This window comes from Trachinotus anak, unplaced genomic scaffold, assembly GCF_046630095.1.
Source record: "Trachinotus anak isolate AG129_WGS33_773 ecotype Australia unplaced genomic scaffold, CSIRO_AGI_Tana_v1 ptg000028l, whole genome shotgun sequence".
NCBI classification, from domain to species: Eukaryota; Metazoa; Chordata; class Actinopteri; order Carangiformes; family Carangidae; genus Trachinotus; species Trachinotus anak.
The window spans coordinates 11,142,178-11,155,651 of NW_027273879.1; the positions used below are offsets into that span (position 1 = coordinate 11,142,178).

The following is a 13,474-nucleotide window of genomic DNA, read 5'->3' on the forward strand; positions in this document are numbered from 1 at the left end:
TGAGACTGAACCTGCACTTATCAACAACAAATTCAAATCATTTTAAAGCAGACAAAAGCAGTGTGCAGTGTGCAGCATATCTAACTTCAGATGGGTTCAGGACAAAAACAGCATACAAATAAAAAGAAGAGGTTGTCTGCACACTAATATGTGTAATAAATAGTTTGCTGATTTGTTTACAACCAGACAACCTTTATATTACCTTAATAGTCTATTCTTATCAGGATGCATCACTTAAGGCAAACACATATTCACTCTTTATATTGCGTCTGCGTTTGAGACTGAACCTGCACTTATCAACAACAAATTCAAATCATTTTAAAGCAGACAATAGTAGTGTGCAGTGTGCAGCATATCTAACTTCAGATGGGTTCAGGACAAAAACAGCATACAAATAAAAAGAAGAGGTTGTCTGCACACTAATATGTGTAATAAATAGTTTGCTGATTTGTTTACAACCAGACAACCTTTCTGTTTTCCTTAAATCATTTTCTCACCTCACTTGGTTGAAATAATGGTCAAGGGGTTTTATCAGTTAGTCAGAGGGATAATAGATCAATCAATCTGCAGTCACTTTGTCAGTCTATAGCTATAATCTGTCTTTTCATCACAACCAAGATTTTTAAGGTTTTCCAGTGTGTTTTGCATCTAAATAGTGCAGGTGCTCACTCAAACATTTTATCAGTGTCATTTGGTTAATTATTGTAACTCTGGCTTTTCACAGGCCGATGGATTTCCCCGAACCTCTGTTCCTTGTCCTGTTATGATTAACAAGTTTATGTGACAGCTATGAGAACGTCTTTGTGTATACAGCAGCCACAGGACTCCGCACCCAAACACATACAGTTTCAAGGCAAACTAAGCCTATATTTGACCATTTATTTGTCTTTGTTTTTTCCTCATTGCACCTCCATGTCTCACACATGCAACCTATTACTTATTTACCTACAGTAGTCGGTGGTGAACACCTAGGTTAATACAGCACTGATCTCTTAACCTCAACCTGCCAAGAAAGAAAAAAAACAAGATTACTGATTTTTCCTTCGTGCAGAGGCTAAAGGTGATAAACTCTTTCCTTTTCATGAGAAAAGAGAATTGTGATCACTTCCTCTTTTCAAAGACTTTCTCAAGTTCATCTGTCTTACAACACTGAAGGCCTTCAGCCACAGCATGGCAACACCAGCAAACCAGTAAAATAAAGAAAAGCACAAGAAAAATGTCCAAATTTTCCTCATGAAATTTAAATTGCATCCCTGCAAAGACTACATCTCCTTGAGGAAAGTACAGCATGAGAACCAGTTAAGTCAAATATAATGGCAAGAAAGAGAAAAATCCTTGATGTCCAAGGGATTACAATTTTACTTCCATCTGTTGGATGTCATTGTCATTAATAAAATGCCCCAGGAGAAAAGACTAGAAAAGAGTCTAAATGTATTTATGTCAAATTATGTCATGAAGGCTTGAAGAAAAAAAAAAAAAACAGATATAAATAATTTCTAAAATTTGTCTGAAATGCCGCTTTAACACTAAAATAATCAAAATGACTAAATTAACTGTTTCTTTCAATAGATTCACACTAAAATCCTAAAATGCCAAATATAAGTAATTATGCAAATACAATATGACTCTCACTCTAACCATGATGATTGTTATTACTGCTGCCACTAGTAATACTTGTTATGCAGCTTCTTCTTTTTCTGCATAACATCAACAGTCCTATCAGCTGGCCATAAATAGTCACTGATAAGAATAGAAGGTTCCTTCAGCACAAAGAGGAGGAAGAAGGAACTGCTCTTTACTGACAGTAGCTTAACCTGGACATCCCAGGGGCGAGGCCACGCTGCATATAAAGAGGGCGACAACGCTCGACACAGCATCACTTCACTCACAGCTCCGCATCTCAAAGAGCATCTGAAATCTTCGCAGCTATCTTCGCACACACAGGTAACGAGAGTCTTCTCTTTTTTTTGATGCAGGGGGATGCTTAAATTTTTTTTATGCTACACAGTGCTTAATAAACTGTTTTTATGCAAGCCTTCTGACAAATAACATTAATTTAGCTTTTATTCTGACTCTGGTTTGATTATTTGTTTCAGAGATGCTTCTCTCTGTCCTTCTTGTGCTGGGCATCTGCCTGGTGCCCACTCACTCCAAAGCGACAGGTAGGTAGTTTACACTGTAGTAACTGTAGGAAAACACTGTGTAAAATTTCAGATTCTTTTGATAAAGGTGTTGTTTAGGTGTAAAGGTTTTTTTTTTTTGTAGGAGAACGTCTTGGCAGTCCTTTCCTTCAACAATGTTTTGATGAGGCAAAGAAACTTGTGGATGATTCCTACAAGTACTCCAGAGAGGAGTGAGTTCATCTTGTTTCATCTCGGAGTAAAATACCTTTTAAATCAATACAGCAAAATGTCCACTGAAGGGCTGTTTCTTTGGCATGAAAGCCATTCATTACAGTATTTCTGTGGATCAGTAGTTGTAAGGAAAAGTTGCAAAACTAAGACTACAAAAAAAAACTTTTTTGTTCAACCATGTGACTTTTTCTCCTCCAGGAGTCTGAGGCGAGTCCGCAGGGACGTGGTGAGTCCTCATGATGCTCTGCGTCTCCTGAAGCAGCCTCGAGGTGACACGCGCTCAGCAGTGAGATCTGCAGACTACATGGCTCAAACACTTCGCCTGGTGCACGACAAGGTGCATCGTGTGCACAAACGCTCACTCAACGCAACAGGTCAGACATGCAGCGACCGCACAAAGACAACACACAGACAACACACAGACAGTGCTCACTCTGTTTTTGTGACAACTTTTCCTGGTTTTGGTTGAGTCTGGGTCTGAGATCTCATAATGTGAGCACAGTGGAAGCACTTCAAAGCTGTAATTAAGGATTAGACATATAAAGTTGACAGATGTGTACACACATTTGTGTCTACATGAAATGTGTCTTTCGTGTTTTTTCAGATTTGCTCAGTGAAGAGGACCTGAAAGACCTTGTCCGTATAACCGGATGTGCTGCTCGGGTCAGAGCTCCAGAATGCAGGACAACAGCAAACATTAACAAGTATCGCACAGCCACCAGCGTCTGCAACAACCTGTGAGTAACTTCATGCAACAGATTTAATCTGTATTTTGAATTCAGTAACACCACTTTTGACAGGACATGATGCACTTTTACATCCATTTTTTAATTATGCTATCTAACCTCAATTTAAATCATTTTCTAAAAAACAACAACAAAAAAAAAACTTGTTAGACAGACACATTTTAGCAAGACAGAAATCATGCAGCATCAACTTTGCTTACCTGTTTTGACTTCTTGTTTTCCAAAATAACAGTTTCCCAGTTTTGTGACAGGGCTTATGAGACTATGTGGTGCTTACATTCAGGGGATGTGCTTTGTGAAATGCACCTAAACATCTTAGGCCATACACCACAGGAGATGTGTACACTTCCGTGGGATTTCTCAAGCGGTGTGTCTAAACATGGACGTTTGTTGTTTGCCTTTAGGAAAAACCCTCGCCTGGGAGCCTCCAACACCCCCTTCAACCGCTGGCTGCCTGCTGAATACGATGACGGCATCTCCCTACCAAAAGGCTGGACAAACCGATCACTGAACAACTTCCTGCTCCCACTGGTGCGACCCTGAAAATCCCAGACACCCCTTGACCCATACAGGCAAATTAAATCACTTCCTTAACTACAATTCCCCTTCACTCCGCAGGTGCGACAGGTGTCCAACAACATCCTACGTACAACAGACGCAGGCGTGGTCAGCGACAGGGAGTTCACTCACATGGTGACCCTGTTCGGCCAGTGGAACGACCACGACCTCTCCTTCACGCCCTTCTCCCCCAGCATCCGCTCCTTCAGCAACGGGGTCAACTGTGACGAGAGCTGTGAGAGAACTGAGCCATGCATCCCCATCCCGGTTGGTGTCGAAGTTCAAACCCAAACACTGACATGCTTTGTTGATTTTCCTCTAAAAAGATTCGCTTCATAACCTTTGGCCTCACTCTCCTGCTGACAGATCCCCCCTGGCGACCCTCGCCTGCCCTCCGGCCCAGACAGCTGCATCCCTGCGTTCAGATCTGCCCCCACCTGCGGTACCGGAGTAACAGCCTACAATTTCGGCGGAGAGCCCAACAAGAGAGAGCAGATCAACGCCCTGACAGCTTTCCTGGACCTTGGCCAGGTGTATGGCTCTGAGGAGCAGCTCGCCCGCGACCTGCGCAACCTCACTAATGACGGCGGCCTGATGCGCGTGAACCAAAACTTCACAGACAACGGGCGCGAGCTGCTGCCCTTCCACACTCTGCAGGTGCAGATGTGTGCCACTCGCAGAAGAACCACCAACGACTCAAACGCAAGGGAGGTGCCCTGTTTCATTGCAGGTTAGTCATGTTGCAAAAACTCATCATCTTTATGAAGTGTTAATTAATGAATTATTGGCCAGTGGATCAGTAAAGCCATAGGAGTAGTAATGAGAAGTTTGGGTTGCCAGGTTGTGAAAAACTGTGTTCCAGCCTCTAAGCCGCTGCCTGTCTAAATTATCTGGTGGATACTGGTGTATGAGTGACAATATAACACAGCTGTAATATAATGTAAACATTGGTCTTTATTGCATTAGTAATTTAATTTTTGATAAATATTGATAAATATTTTGTATGCACATCCATGTAGCCTGACCTCCTCCCTCTTTGTAGCTTGTGATGTAACATCACACTTTGCTTTACTGTCACAGGAAAACACAAAGCAAAGATCATTTTGACCATTGTTGTTTTGTGTTGGTCAGTAACTAAGACAGTTAAAAGAGGGAGCAAGTTATACTGGAGTAAATTTAGCAGCTCAATATTGTCCCTTAATAATGGACATTACTAATCCATCAAGCATTAGTGAATGGTTTATTAACTTTTACCAAAGCAGCCATTAACATCTTTTGAACTCCGAATGAAAGTGGTACCAAACATGAATCTGCAGAGGAAATGAGCACCTTCATATTTGCTGCATCTCTGTCTTGAAGGTGACGTCCGTGTGGACGAGAACATCGCTCTGACCTCCATTCACACGCTGTTTTTGCGGGAGCACAACCGCCTGGCTCGCTCGCTGAAGGCCATGAACCCGCACTGGGACAGTGAGACACTCTACCAGGAGGCCCGCAAGATCATGGGAGCTTACACACAGGTAGCCAATCAGAATTCACGTTTATACATTCACACCTCCAAAAGCATGTGCCATTCCCCTGAATTGAACCTCTCTGTCCCTCTCAGCGGTTTGTGTTCAGGGACTACCTGCCGCACATCGTGGGTGACGATGCGATGCGCAGACAGCTGGGCCGCTACCCCGGCTACAATCCCAACATCGACCCCAGCATCTCCAACGTCTTTGCAACAGCAGCTTACCGCTTCGCCCACTTGGCCATCCAGCCAGTCCTGTCCCGTCTGGATGCAAACTACAGGGAGCATCCTCAGTTCCCCAGTGTGCCCTTGTTCAAGGCCTTCTTCACCCCCTGGAGAGTCATCTTTGAGGGTGAGCTGTACAGAGAAAATTGGAGCGACCGTTTTGTGATTCTGTCTTAAACCCATCGCCCTAATTTTTGTTTAATCTCTCCAGGTGGTATTGACCCACTGCTGCGTGGTTTGATCGGCCGTCCCGCCAAACTGAACACCCAGGATCACATGATGGTGGATGCTCTGAGGGAGAGGCTCTTCCAGTTTGTTCAGCATCTGGCTTTGGACCTGGGCTCTCTCAACATGGAGAGGGGACGTGACCATGGCTTGCCTGGTACATCCCTATATACCCTGATGTTTCATCCTTTTAAATTTTCTTTCAAATGTTTTCTCTTTTTCTTAATTGCACTCTGTGTTTACTTGTTGTTTACTCCTCTAGGCTACAACGCCTGGCGCAGGTTCTGTGGCCTGTCTCAGCCCAGGAACCAGGCAGAGCTCGGTCGGGTACTGAACAACAGCGATCTGGCCCGAAGGCTGCTGCAGCTCTACGGGACACCTGACAACATCGATGTGTGGCTGGGAGGTGTGGCAGAGCCGTTTGTCCGGGGCGGCCGTGTTGGGCCTCTGTTCGCCTGCCTCATTGCAACCCAGTTCCAGAGGGTCCGCCAGGGTGACAGGTCAGTATGTGTGTGGATACATGCAGTGCTTTATATTTGAAAGGATATGTTGTTCTTGTTGGGGGTTTTTTTTACAGAAATTAGACAATTCTAGTACAATTAGGTGTAATCTATACTATTTATTTAAATCTATTTTTTCTTTCAATTCAGATTTAGCCTCCTAAAACACACAAGGAGGCATGGAGACTTTATTTGGGAAGAGTGAATTTCCACTGTGTTGTATCATTGCTGTAGAGATCATTACTCCTGATAACATCTTGAACTACTTCAGCTAAATAACTAAACATTTGCTGCAAGCAGTAACAACTCTGGTGCTCCACAGAACACTTTTTTTTATAACTGCTTTGAAATGGTACCTAAACTTAAGAAATTTCAATATTAGCTGGGTTCTGGTCCTCAGTAGTCAGAGGTTTTCATGCAAGCTTTGATGCATTGGTTTAGACCTGCAGCATTCGGCCTAAGCTGGTTGCTGCCTTCCAGTCCTGACAAATTTTAGATTACACATTATTTTAAGATAAGATAAGATAGCCAAATGTCAGCTGCAGACTGATGATCCTGTTGCAAACCTAAAAGTATTTCACATACAGTCTCTGCTCGCACTAATCTGTTCTTTCCTCCTCTACTGTGAAATGCTCAGGCTGTGGCATGAGAACCCAGGTGTCTTCACCCCAAGACAGAGATCTGCTCTGTCGTCTGTCAGTTTGTCCAAGATCATCTGTGACAACACCGGCATCACGTCTGTCCCCATGAACCCCTTCAGCGTCTTATCTCGAACGAACCGGCTGGTCAACTGCAACAACCTCCGACGCCTGAACCTGTCAGCATGGAGGGAGAGACCGTGCTCCGCGAACTCAGGTGAAACAATACTGGATCAAACTTCCTGAGTGCGGGGAAGGCTCTCAGTACCAAATTAACAATCATTTCCTGCTTGGTGTATTTTTCATTCTGATGTTAACCTGGTGTATTTATTTCTTCTCTACTCTCCTATGAATGAAAATAGTTGTTCATATGTGGTGTTTGATATTGCAGGCCCGGGTGATAGCTGTAATGAAGTCAGTGGAAGAGAGGTCGGTTTTAAGCACTAACAAGCGGTAGTCTTATTTTAACCCCTGTGTATCCTGGTGTCCCTTTAAAAAAAAATTACACCGAGGTCCTTAGAGGACAAAAAATGTTACTGCCATAAAAATAACATATATATCAATTTTATTTTCCCCTTTCACTGAATTAATTTTTTGAACCAATATCAGTCCTGATCATAACTATGAAATATTCGTTTTTCAGGATTCAAACTCTTTAAAAGCCATTTTATTTACATAATGCCACTGTTGTTTGTAATGAATTAAGGCCCAGGGGAAATGTTTTGTTTGGATTATCACAAAAAATAATGCAGTGAGATCCATTTGCTCTCAACTCATATGGACATGCAAGTAAACCCAACAAAGATGCAAATAAAAAATGAAAAAGGGCAAAAATGTCATTAAGGATGCACAAGGGTTAAGGCTTAAAGCATAGTACATATTCATATCACACAACACTTGTTAACATTTGGTCATCTTGGTGAAGGCGTTCCTCACTCCAAAAGATGCAATTCATAGTTTACTGACACAAGCATATTTTGAAAAAAAATCTTTTAATTATGAGGCTGAATATGTTAATCTATGCATCTCTACTTGATGTACAGGGTCTGGACAGGTCGGGGGGTCAGGACAATCAGGGTCTACTGGACAACGAGGTATCTATTCAGTTATCTTACATCTGCGTTATGAATAGTGCTGAACATCAAATATCAAATGTAAACACATACTTTTTTTTTAAACAAATGTATTTAAAAAAAAAAAAAAAACACAGACCGTATCAGTGTTGTTCTGCTTAGATTCAGCAGGATTCTGGATCAATGCAACTGTCAAGTGTTTGTATGGCACATCTCAACAACAAGACAATTCAAAGTGCTTAAAAGGGCACTGAGGCAATAAGAGACACATAAATAGGATTTTAATAGAATAAAATATAATGGTCAGAGGACAATAAGTAAACTTGTCCCCAACAATCTGAAAGGTCAGGATGGTTCATATTATAAGCAGCTCTGAAAAGTGTTTTGTCAAAGTAGATTCAAAGCAGAAAATGTGGACAGGCACAGATTTATGATATTCTGTACATTCTGACTGTATTTTGAAGTAATCTATTTTATTTATCTGCAGGTCGAGTAAGAAAACCAGCAGTCAAGACCAGTGCCTTCTTTGTCTACCTGGGCAAGTACACATCATCTTGGAGGAAAATAATCAGTTTCCGTCAGGTCATCCACAACAAACAGAACCACTACAACACGAGGACAGGCCTGTTCACATGCGTCATCCCCGGTGTCTATAAATTCAAATTTTCCTGCACGTCCAACTATGGTGGAGGATATGTTGACCTGTGGCTTAACAACAGGGTGGCGATGTACAGTGTCAAGGTTTACAGGGGAGGTAGCCGCACATCTTCAGGGTACGCGAAGCTCCAGCTGAGGCGAGGAGATAAAGTGTACTTGAGGGCAGACAAAGGATCCAGGGGCCTGAGCAGCAAAAGCTTCTTCTCAGGAAGCCTGCTCTCCACCGCGTGACACAAGCGCTTCTTCTCCAGACTGAAATGCCACCATTTAACACACCAGTAGTCCTCCTGTCCTGTTTTGGCATCTGTTTCCTCTACTTTCCATTAACCAGGTCATGCCACTTGTCTATTTTTAGTCCTTTTACTGTTTTTTTTTTTTCTTCTTCTAGACTAGGACACACCATACAACTGTAAACGTTTTACATTTTACTGAAAAAAATGAACAAATATTTGATAGTTTTAGTGAGTAGCTTAATGGACATGAAATGTGATTGCACCAAGTCTGTTAAATTTTGTTACAGCATACTATATTGGATGAAAAAAAAAAACAGCCAAATTTTGAAGGTCGGATTTAACAGTATTATTGTGAATATTTTATGCACTGATGAAATTTAAGTGTGCTGTGAAAATGTTGTGTGCATGTGGCTTGTCTTCAAAGCTTGTTTTACTGTCACTTTCTTATCTGTTGTATTTTGCATTCAATAAAAACTCAAGAAGCTGAGCTGCAACAAATATTGTGTTTCAGTGTTCTTATTTACAAGACATCAGGAATTATTTCATGGACATACTATGTGAATTACACACAGAGATACAAGTACCCAAAATGAATTTACTGCTGGGCTTATTTAGTATTTGAATGTAGGATGAAAGTACTGGACAAATGTTCAAAGCTTTATGACCTAAGCTCCACTTGTGCAAAAAAAGACACTGAAAAAGGTGTTCAAATGGGAAATATTTGAAAATATAAAAAATCTATGTTTGTTTAAAAAACTGACTAAAGAGAACAACAGGACAGGCATTTATCACGTGAGCCTGAAAATTGTCGGTGTGTGTTTCTACTTCTCTTTTTTTTTTTATTATTATTACTTCGTGTTAAGTCTTTACAAGTAAGAAAGTTTGCTTCATTTTAACACTTGGTTTCAGTCATCTAAATGGAACAGTAAAGATTGTTTGTTAAGTTCAATCATCTTTAGTAATCACTTTAATGTACTGTATGTCTCCTGCAGATGGAGCCATTGTTCAGTTTTAAACAAAAACATATATGATAGATGAAGTGACATAACTGGTTCATTTCGAGAACTTCGCCATGAAAGCACTGAATCTGAAAAGCTTCCTCGCTGACAAACATTTCTTCTCTTAAAGTCCTCATCACTGTAGTCATCTAAAATTATTAGGAGGCTGGAACCTGCCCACCATGAACTGGATGTGGGTGGCAAGGTTAGACACTGACATTTACACCTGTGGTTAACGTGTCTATCATCCAGCCCACCTGGGCTGCATGTGTTCACACTGCAGGAGGAAAATGGAGTCCACGGTCCAGATCAAACAGAGGTGAACATGGGAAGAAACGTGCAAACTATTTACAGGAAAGCGGTGAGATCCAAAATTGGTTCTTTGCAGAGAGGTGACAGTGTTAACCATCTAACCCATCTTTAAAGATCAACAGTCCATTTTATGGGGATTTGACAAGTGTAAGATTTCTTATTTATCTGAAACATTCACTTTAATGCTTTAGTTCAGATAAGGTATTAGGCAACATGTGCACCTTTAAGGTTGTCCAAGAACCCTCCAAAGCTCAGCAAGCCCCTCATGAACCCCACTTATTATTTTCGTTCAGATATACAGAGACTCAAAGCTGAATGTCCTCCAGAAAAAAACTGTATGAAGTGTGATAGGACGCAGATGTACATCTGGTCAGCTGAATATGAACTAATAGCTTTTTGTCAGTGTTTTGCAAGTTCACACTTCATGAGCGCTAATTCAAAATCCAGTTCACACAAATTAAGATGAACTAGTTCACATTCATAGTTCGCAGTCTCAAAAAATAATTTATGTTCATTTCTTTTTTCTTTTTTTTTTAAATGAGCTCCTCTGAGATATTCTTTTTCAGTTGAACCTCTTTCTACCCATCCATCCCGAGCCCCAAACCATTGCCACTTCTCAAATTAAATGAATTACTACTACCATAGAATCACAGAGATTGGGCCACTTTTGAAAGCCAAGAAAAACCAATGTGAGTATATGTTTCATCACATAAACAATGTGTCATTGACAACTCAAAACAGATCACTTTACAAATGGAATTCAGCTCTATAATTTTTTTTTATCATGGAGGAAGGAAAAAAAAAAGGTGGAGTAAAGGTTTACTGTAGATGCAAAGGAAATTTTATTTAGCCTGTATGAACCAAATTATGCATCAGTTCAAAGACATAAAATAGACTACAGGCTGGTACAGGCTCCACCACTGGTTTCATTACATTTGCGAGCTGAAAGATGTGCTGCGATTTCAGTTTGACCGCTGGGTACCGTGAATCCACAGTTGAAAGTTGTCGCTCACAGTGAAGAATAATCAGAACGCTGAAGTCCCCCTCAGCTCTACAGAGCTTTAGAGTCTTTTGGCACATTGTTTTGGCTTTCTGTCCCGTAACTTAACTGTTATTTGTTTCACACTCACTGCTCTTATCGTGTTGTTTTCAGCTGCAGCAGGCAGCAGTTTTGAGTGAAAAACCTAAAAACCCAGAGTACACTACCTACTCAGCACCAAACAGACAGACAGACAGGTTAGCAACTTGCTGGTGAACATGGTGGAGCATCAAGCAGCTAACACGCCAAAGCGCTTCCTCAGGAGCTGGTGGAGACCAAAAACAGAGCTAAAAGCAAAGCAAATATTGGACTGATATTCTCCAGTTGGCTAGAAAAACAACTCCAAATGAATGATGATGTTGCCTAGCAACTGCTGGATGTGTAAATACACAACTGTTTGCTGACATGTCACAGGAACTTACAAGGTGATGATATGTTAGTGCTTGTTTCTTCTGTCTTCAAGTGGCCAAGGAATGATTGCAGGTTTCAACTTAACAGAAAATCACATACATTTTACACAGTAGATTTTAGATTTCTCCTTAGGCCCAGTATCAACATCACAGTTCAAGTCAGAAGATTGAAATTGTCAAAGGTGGAGTTTCAAGGCTTTCACCAAACAACACTGACATGCAGTGTGATGCATGTCTTTGGTCTCCCCCACACTGTATCGTGTTATTGTTTTGGTAAATAGAGGGATATATAGATCACTACTATACACCTCTACAATAACATAAGTCATAGAGGAGCAAATCAATCTCTTCATCATTTGATTTACTGCAGTCTCTCCCTACATGTCAAGAGATACTGGGAGTGAAATAGAAAAAGTACATCTGCATGAGTCACAGCACAACGTAAAGTTTTCTGGGTTGTGTCTAGATAAAGCGCTCCTCCTCCTGGTTGCAGAGGCTACACTGCATGTGCAGAGTGCCACGTAGTCCACCAGACTGTGTGTGTGCGATGAGTGAAAGTGTGTGTGTGTGTGTGTGTGTGTGTGTGTGTGTGTGGTGCAAGCCCCAACTTGGTGCTCCAGGAGTAATGGAAACCCAGTATTTATGAAAGAGGAGAAAATATTTGAATTGTCTGTTTCTGTCGTTGAGTTTTGAGCTGAGCTGAACTTGGTCTTATTTGACGTTTTGCAGAAGTGAGGGGGGAAAAAATTACAACCAGAAGGAAATGTAAGAGTGTAAATCTAAGAGTGTAAAAAGCTGAAGAGGAGATTAACAGAAGCAGAGATGTTATGGGATAGCAGTGGGCTTTAAATACAGAGGCGTGATGTGATATAAGACTGTTGGGAATGGATCAGAGAAAGGAGGCCTTACCATGGATGTTTTTAGAGATGTGTGTGGTCCTGCTTCTCTGTGATGAGCTCATAATGATGACATGAAAATGAATAATCAATTGCAAATGGGAACAAAAATCAGAACTGGTTTCAAATAGATACTTATGAAGTTGGATTTTTAAAAGGTTTTTAAGGACTCATTTGAGAAAATTGAGCCACCAAAGTTGCAGCAAAGTGGATTTTATATCATAAAATGATGATTTTACACTTGTAAAAGTAGATTTAATAGAATATTTATATTTGTCTTCAATCCAGACATTGGCTGCTTAAATATAGGCTTCATGTCTCAGGCAAAATGGCAAGTGTCTGCCAGATGTTGACTCAGTGATGGCACTGAGAAATTGGTGTTGGTTTTATGGTAAATTTAGCATCATGAAAGGATGGAGATCTTTTTTCTTTCCCTTTTACACAATGACGTGTCTCATGCAGTAGACCTAGTCACTCCTTTCCACCCTTATTCTACAACTCAGACGTGGATTTATTCAAATTCTTTTAGCTCAATCGAGTGCCCAAAAATCAGGAACGAGGTTGAATTCCAGCAACGTGGACAAAAGAACTCGGCTAATTCCTTGCAGATGTGTCTCTGAGCTGTGTGAGGGAACACTGTGCTGCCCTCGCTGGAGAGAAAAAGGGCTCTGCACGGAGAAAGTTCAACGAGTTATGAGTGAAAAACATTGGTGACCGAGGACAGCTGGTTCTGACTGTCTGTCTGGTGTTCCAGGGAAGAGAAAGGAGGCAACGCAGGAACACATGCACATTGTTTTCACTCTCTGGAGAAACTGCTGGTATGCAGAATCACAGAAGTGTACATTCGTCATCCCCTTAGCAAAAACACAATCACATACTGGCCAAAAAATGAGTGCAACCATAGCTGTTTTATACTGGAAACAAATCCTACATAGTTGAAAGAAAATATGGCTGGAGGGCATCTCTGAAGATAAAACAGAAAAGAATTTACAAAAGAGAGGTAGTCAAAAATCCAGGGCTCTGATTTAGTTTTGAAGGGTTCTTGTATAAGTAAAAAACCTTTTGTTCATTTCTTTTCATTTTTTAATCCTCAGAAA

At 41.1% G+C, this 13,474-nt stretch overlaps 1 protein-coding gene across 2 annotated transcripts; it reads left to right on the forward strand.

Annotated features, from left to right (window-relative positions):
- The first annotated feature begins 1,819 nt into the window (after positions 1-1,819).
- Positions 1,820-9,220, forward strand: mpx (myeloid-specific peroxidase). 2 transcript variants are annotated; one of them, XM_071466364.1, is made up of 16 exons: positions 1,820-1,944; positions 2,097-2,162; positions 2,266-2,353; positions 2,553-2,728; positions 2,959-3,091; positions 3,505-3,631; positions 3,719-3,925; positions 4,025-4,388; positions 5,018-5,178; positions 5,265-5,523; positions 5,608-5,778; positions 5,884-6,121; positions 6,759-6,976; positions 7,151-7,188; positions 7,803-7,853; positions 8,320-9,220. In XM_071466364.1, exons 2-16 carry the CDS (start codon positions 2,099-2,101, stop codon positions 8,326-8,328), a joined length of 2,304 nt encoding a protein of 767 aa, XP_071322465.1. In that variant the 5' UTR covers positions 1,820-1,944; positions 2,097-2,098; the 3' UTR covers positions 8,329-9,220. The 2 variants fall into 2 exon arrangements, with proteins under 2 accessions (XP_071322465.1, XP_071322464.1); XM_071466363.1 differs by lacking the exon at positions 7,151-7,188 and having other exon boundaries at positions 1,824-1,944.
- Positions 9,221-13,474: the final 4,254 nt, after the last annotated feature.

What these genes read in the sequence shown, in the direction of transcription:
- mpx (XM_071466363.1), top strand. Translation starts at nt 2,099, where the DNA reads ATGCTTCTCTCTGTCCTTCTTGTGCTGGGCATCTGCCTGGTGCCCACT. An exon ending in ACAACTTCCTGCTCCCACTG is followed by an intron (nt 3,632 to 3,718) that starts GTGCGACCCTGA and finishes TTCACTCCGCAG; the next exon opens with GTGCGACAGGTGTCCAACAA. An exon ending in ACGTGACCATGGCTTGCCTG is followed by an intron (nt 5,779 to 5,883) that starts GTACATCCCTAT and finishes TTACTCCTCTAG; the next exon opens with GCTACAACGCCTGGCGCAGG.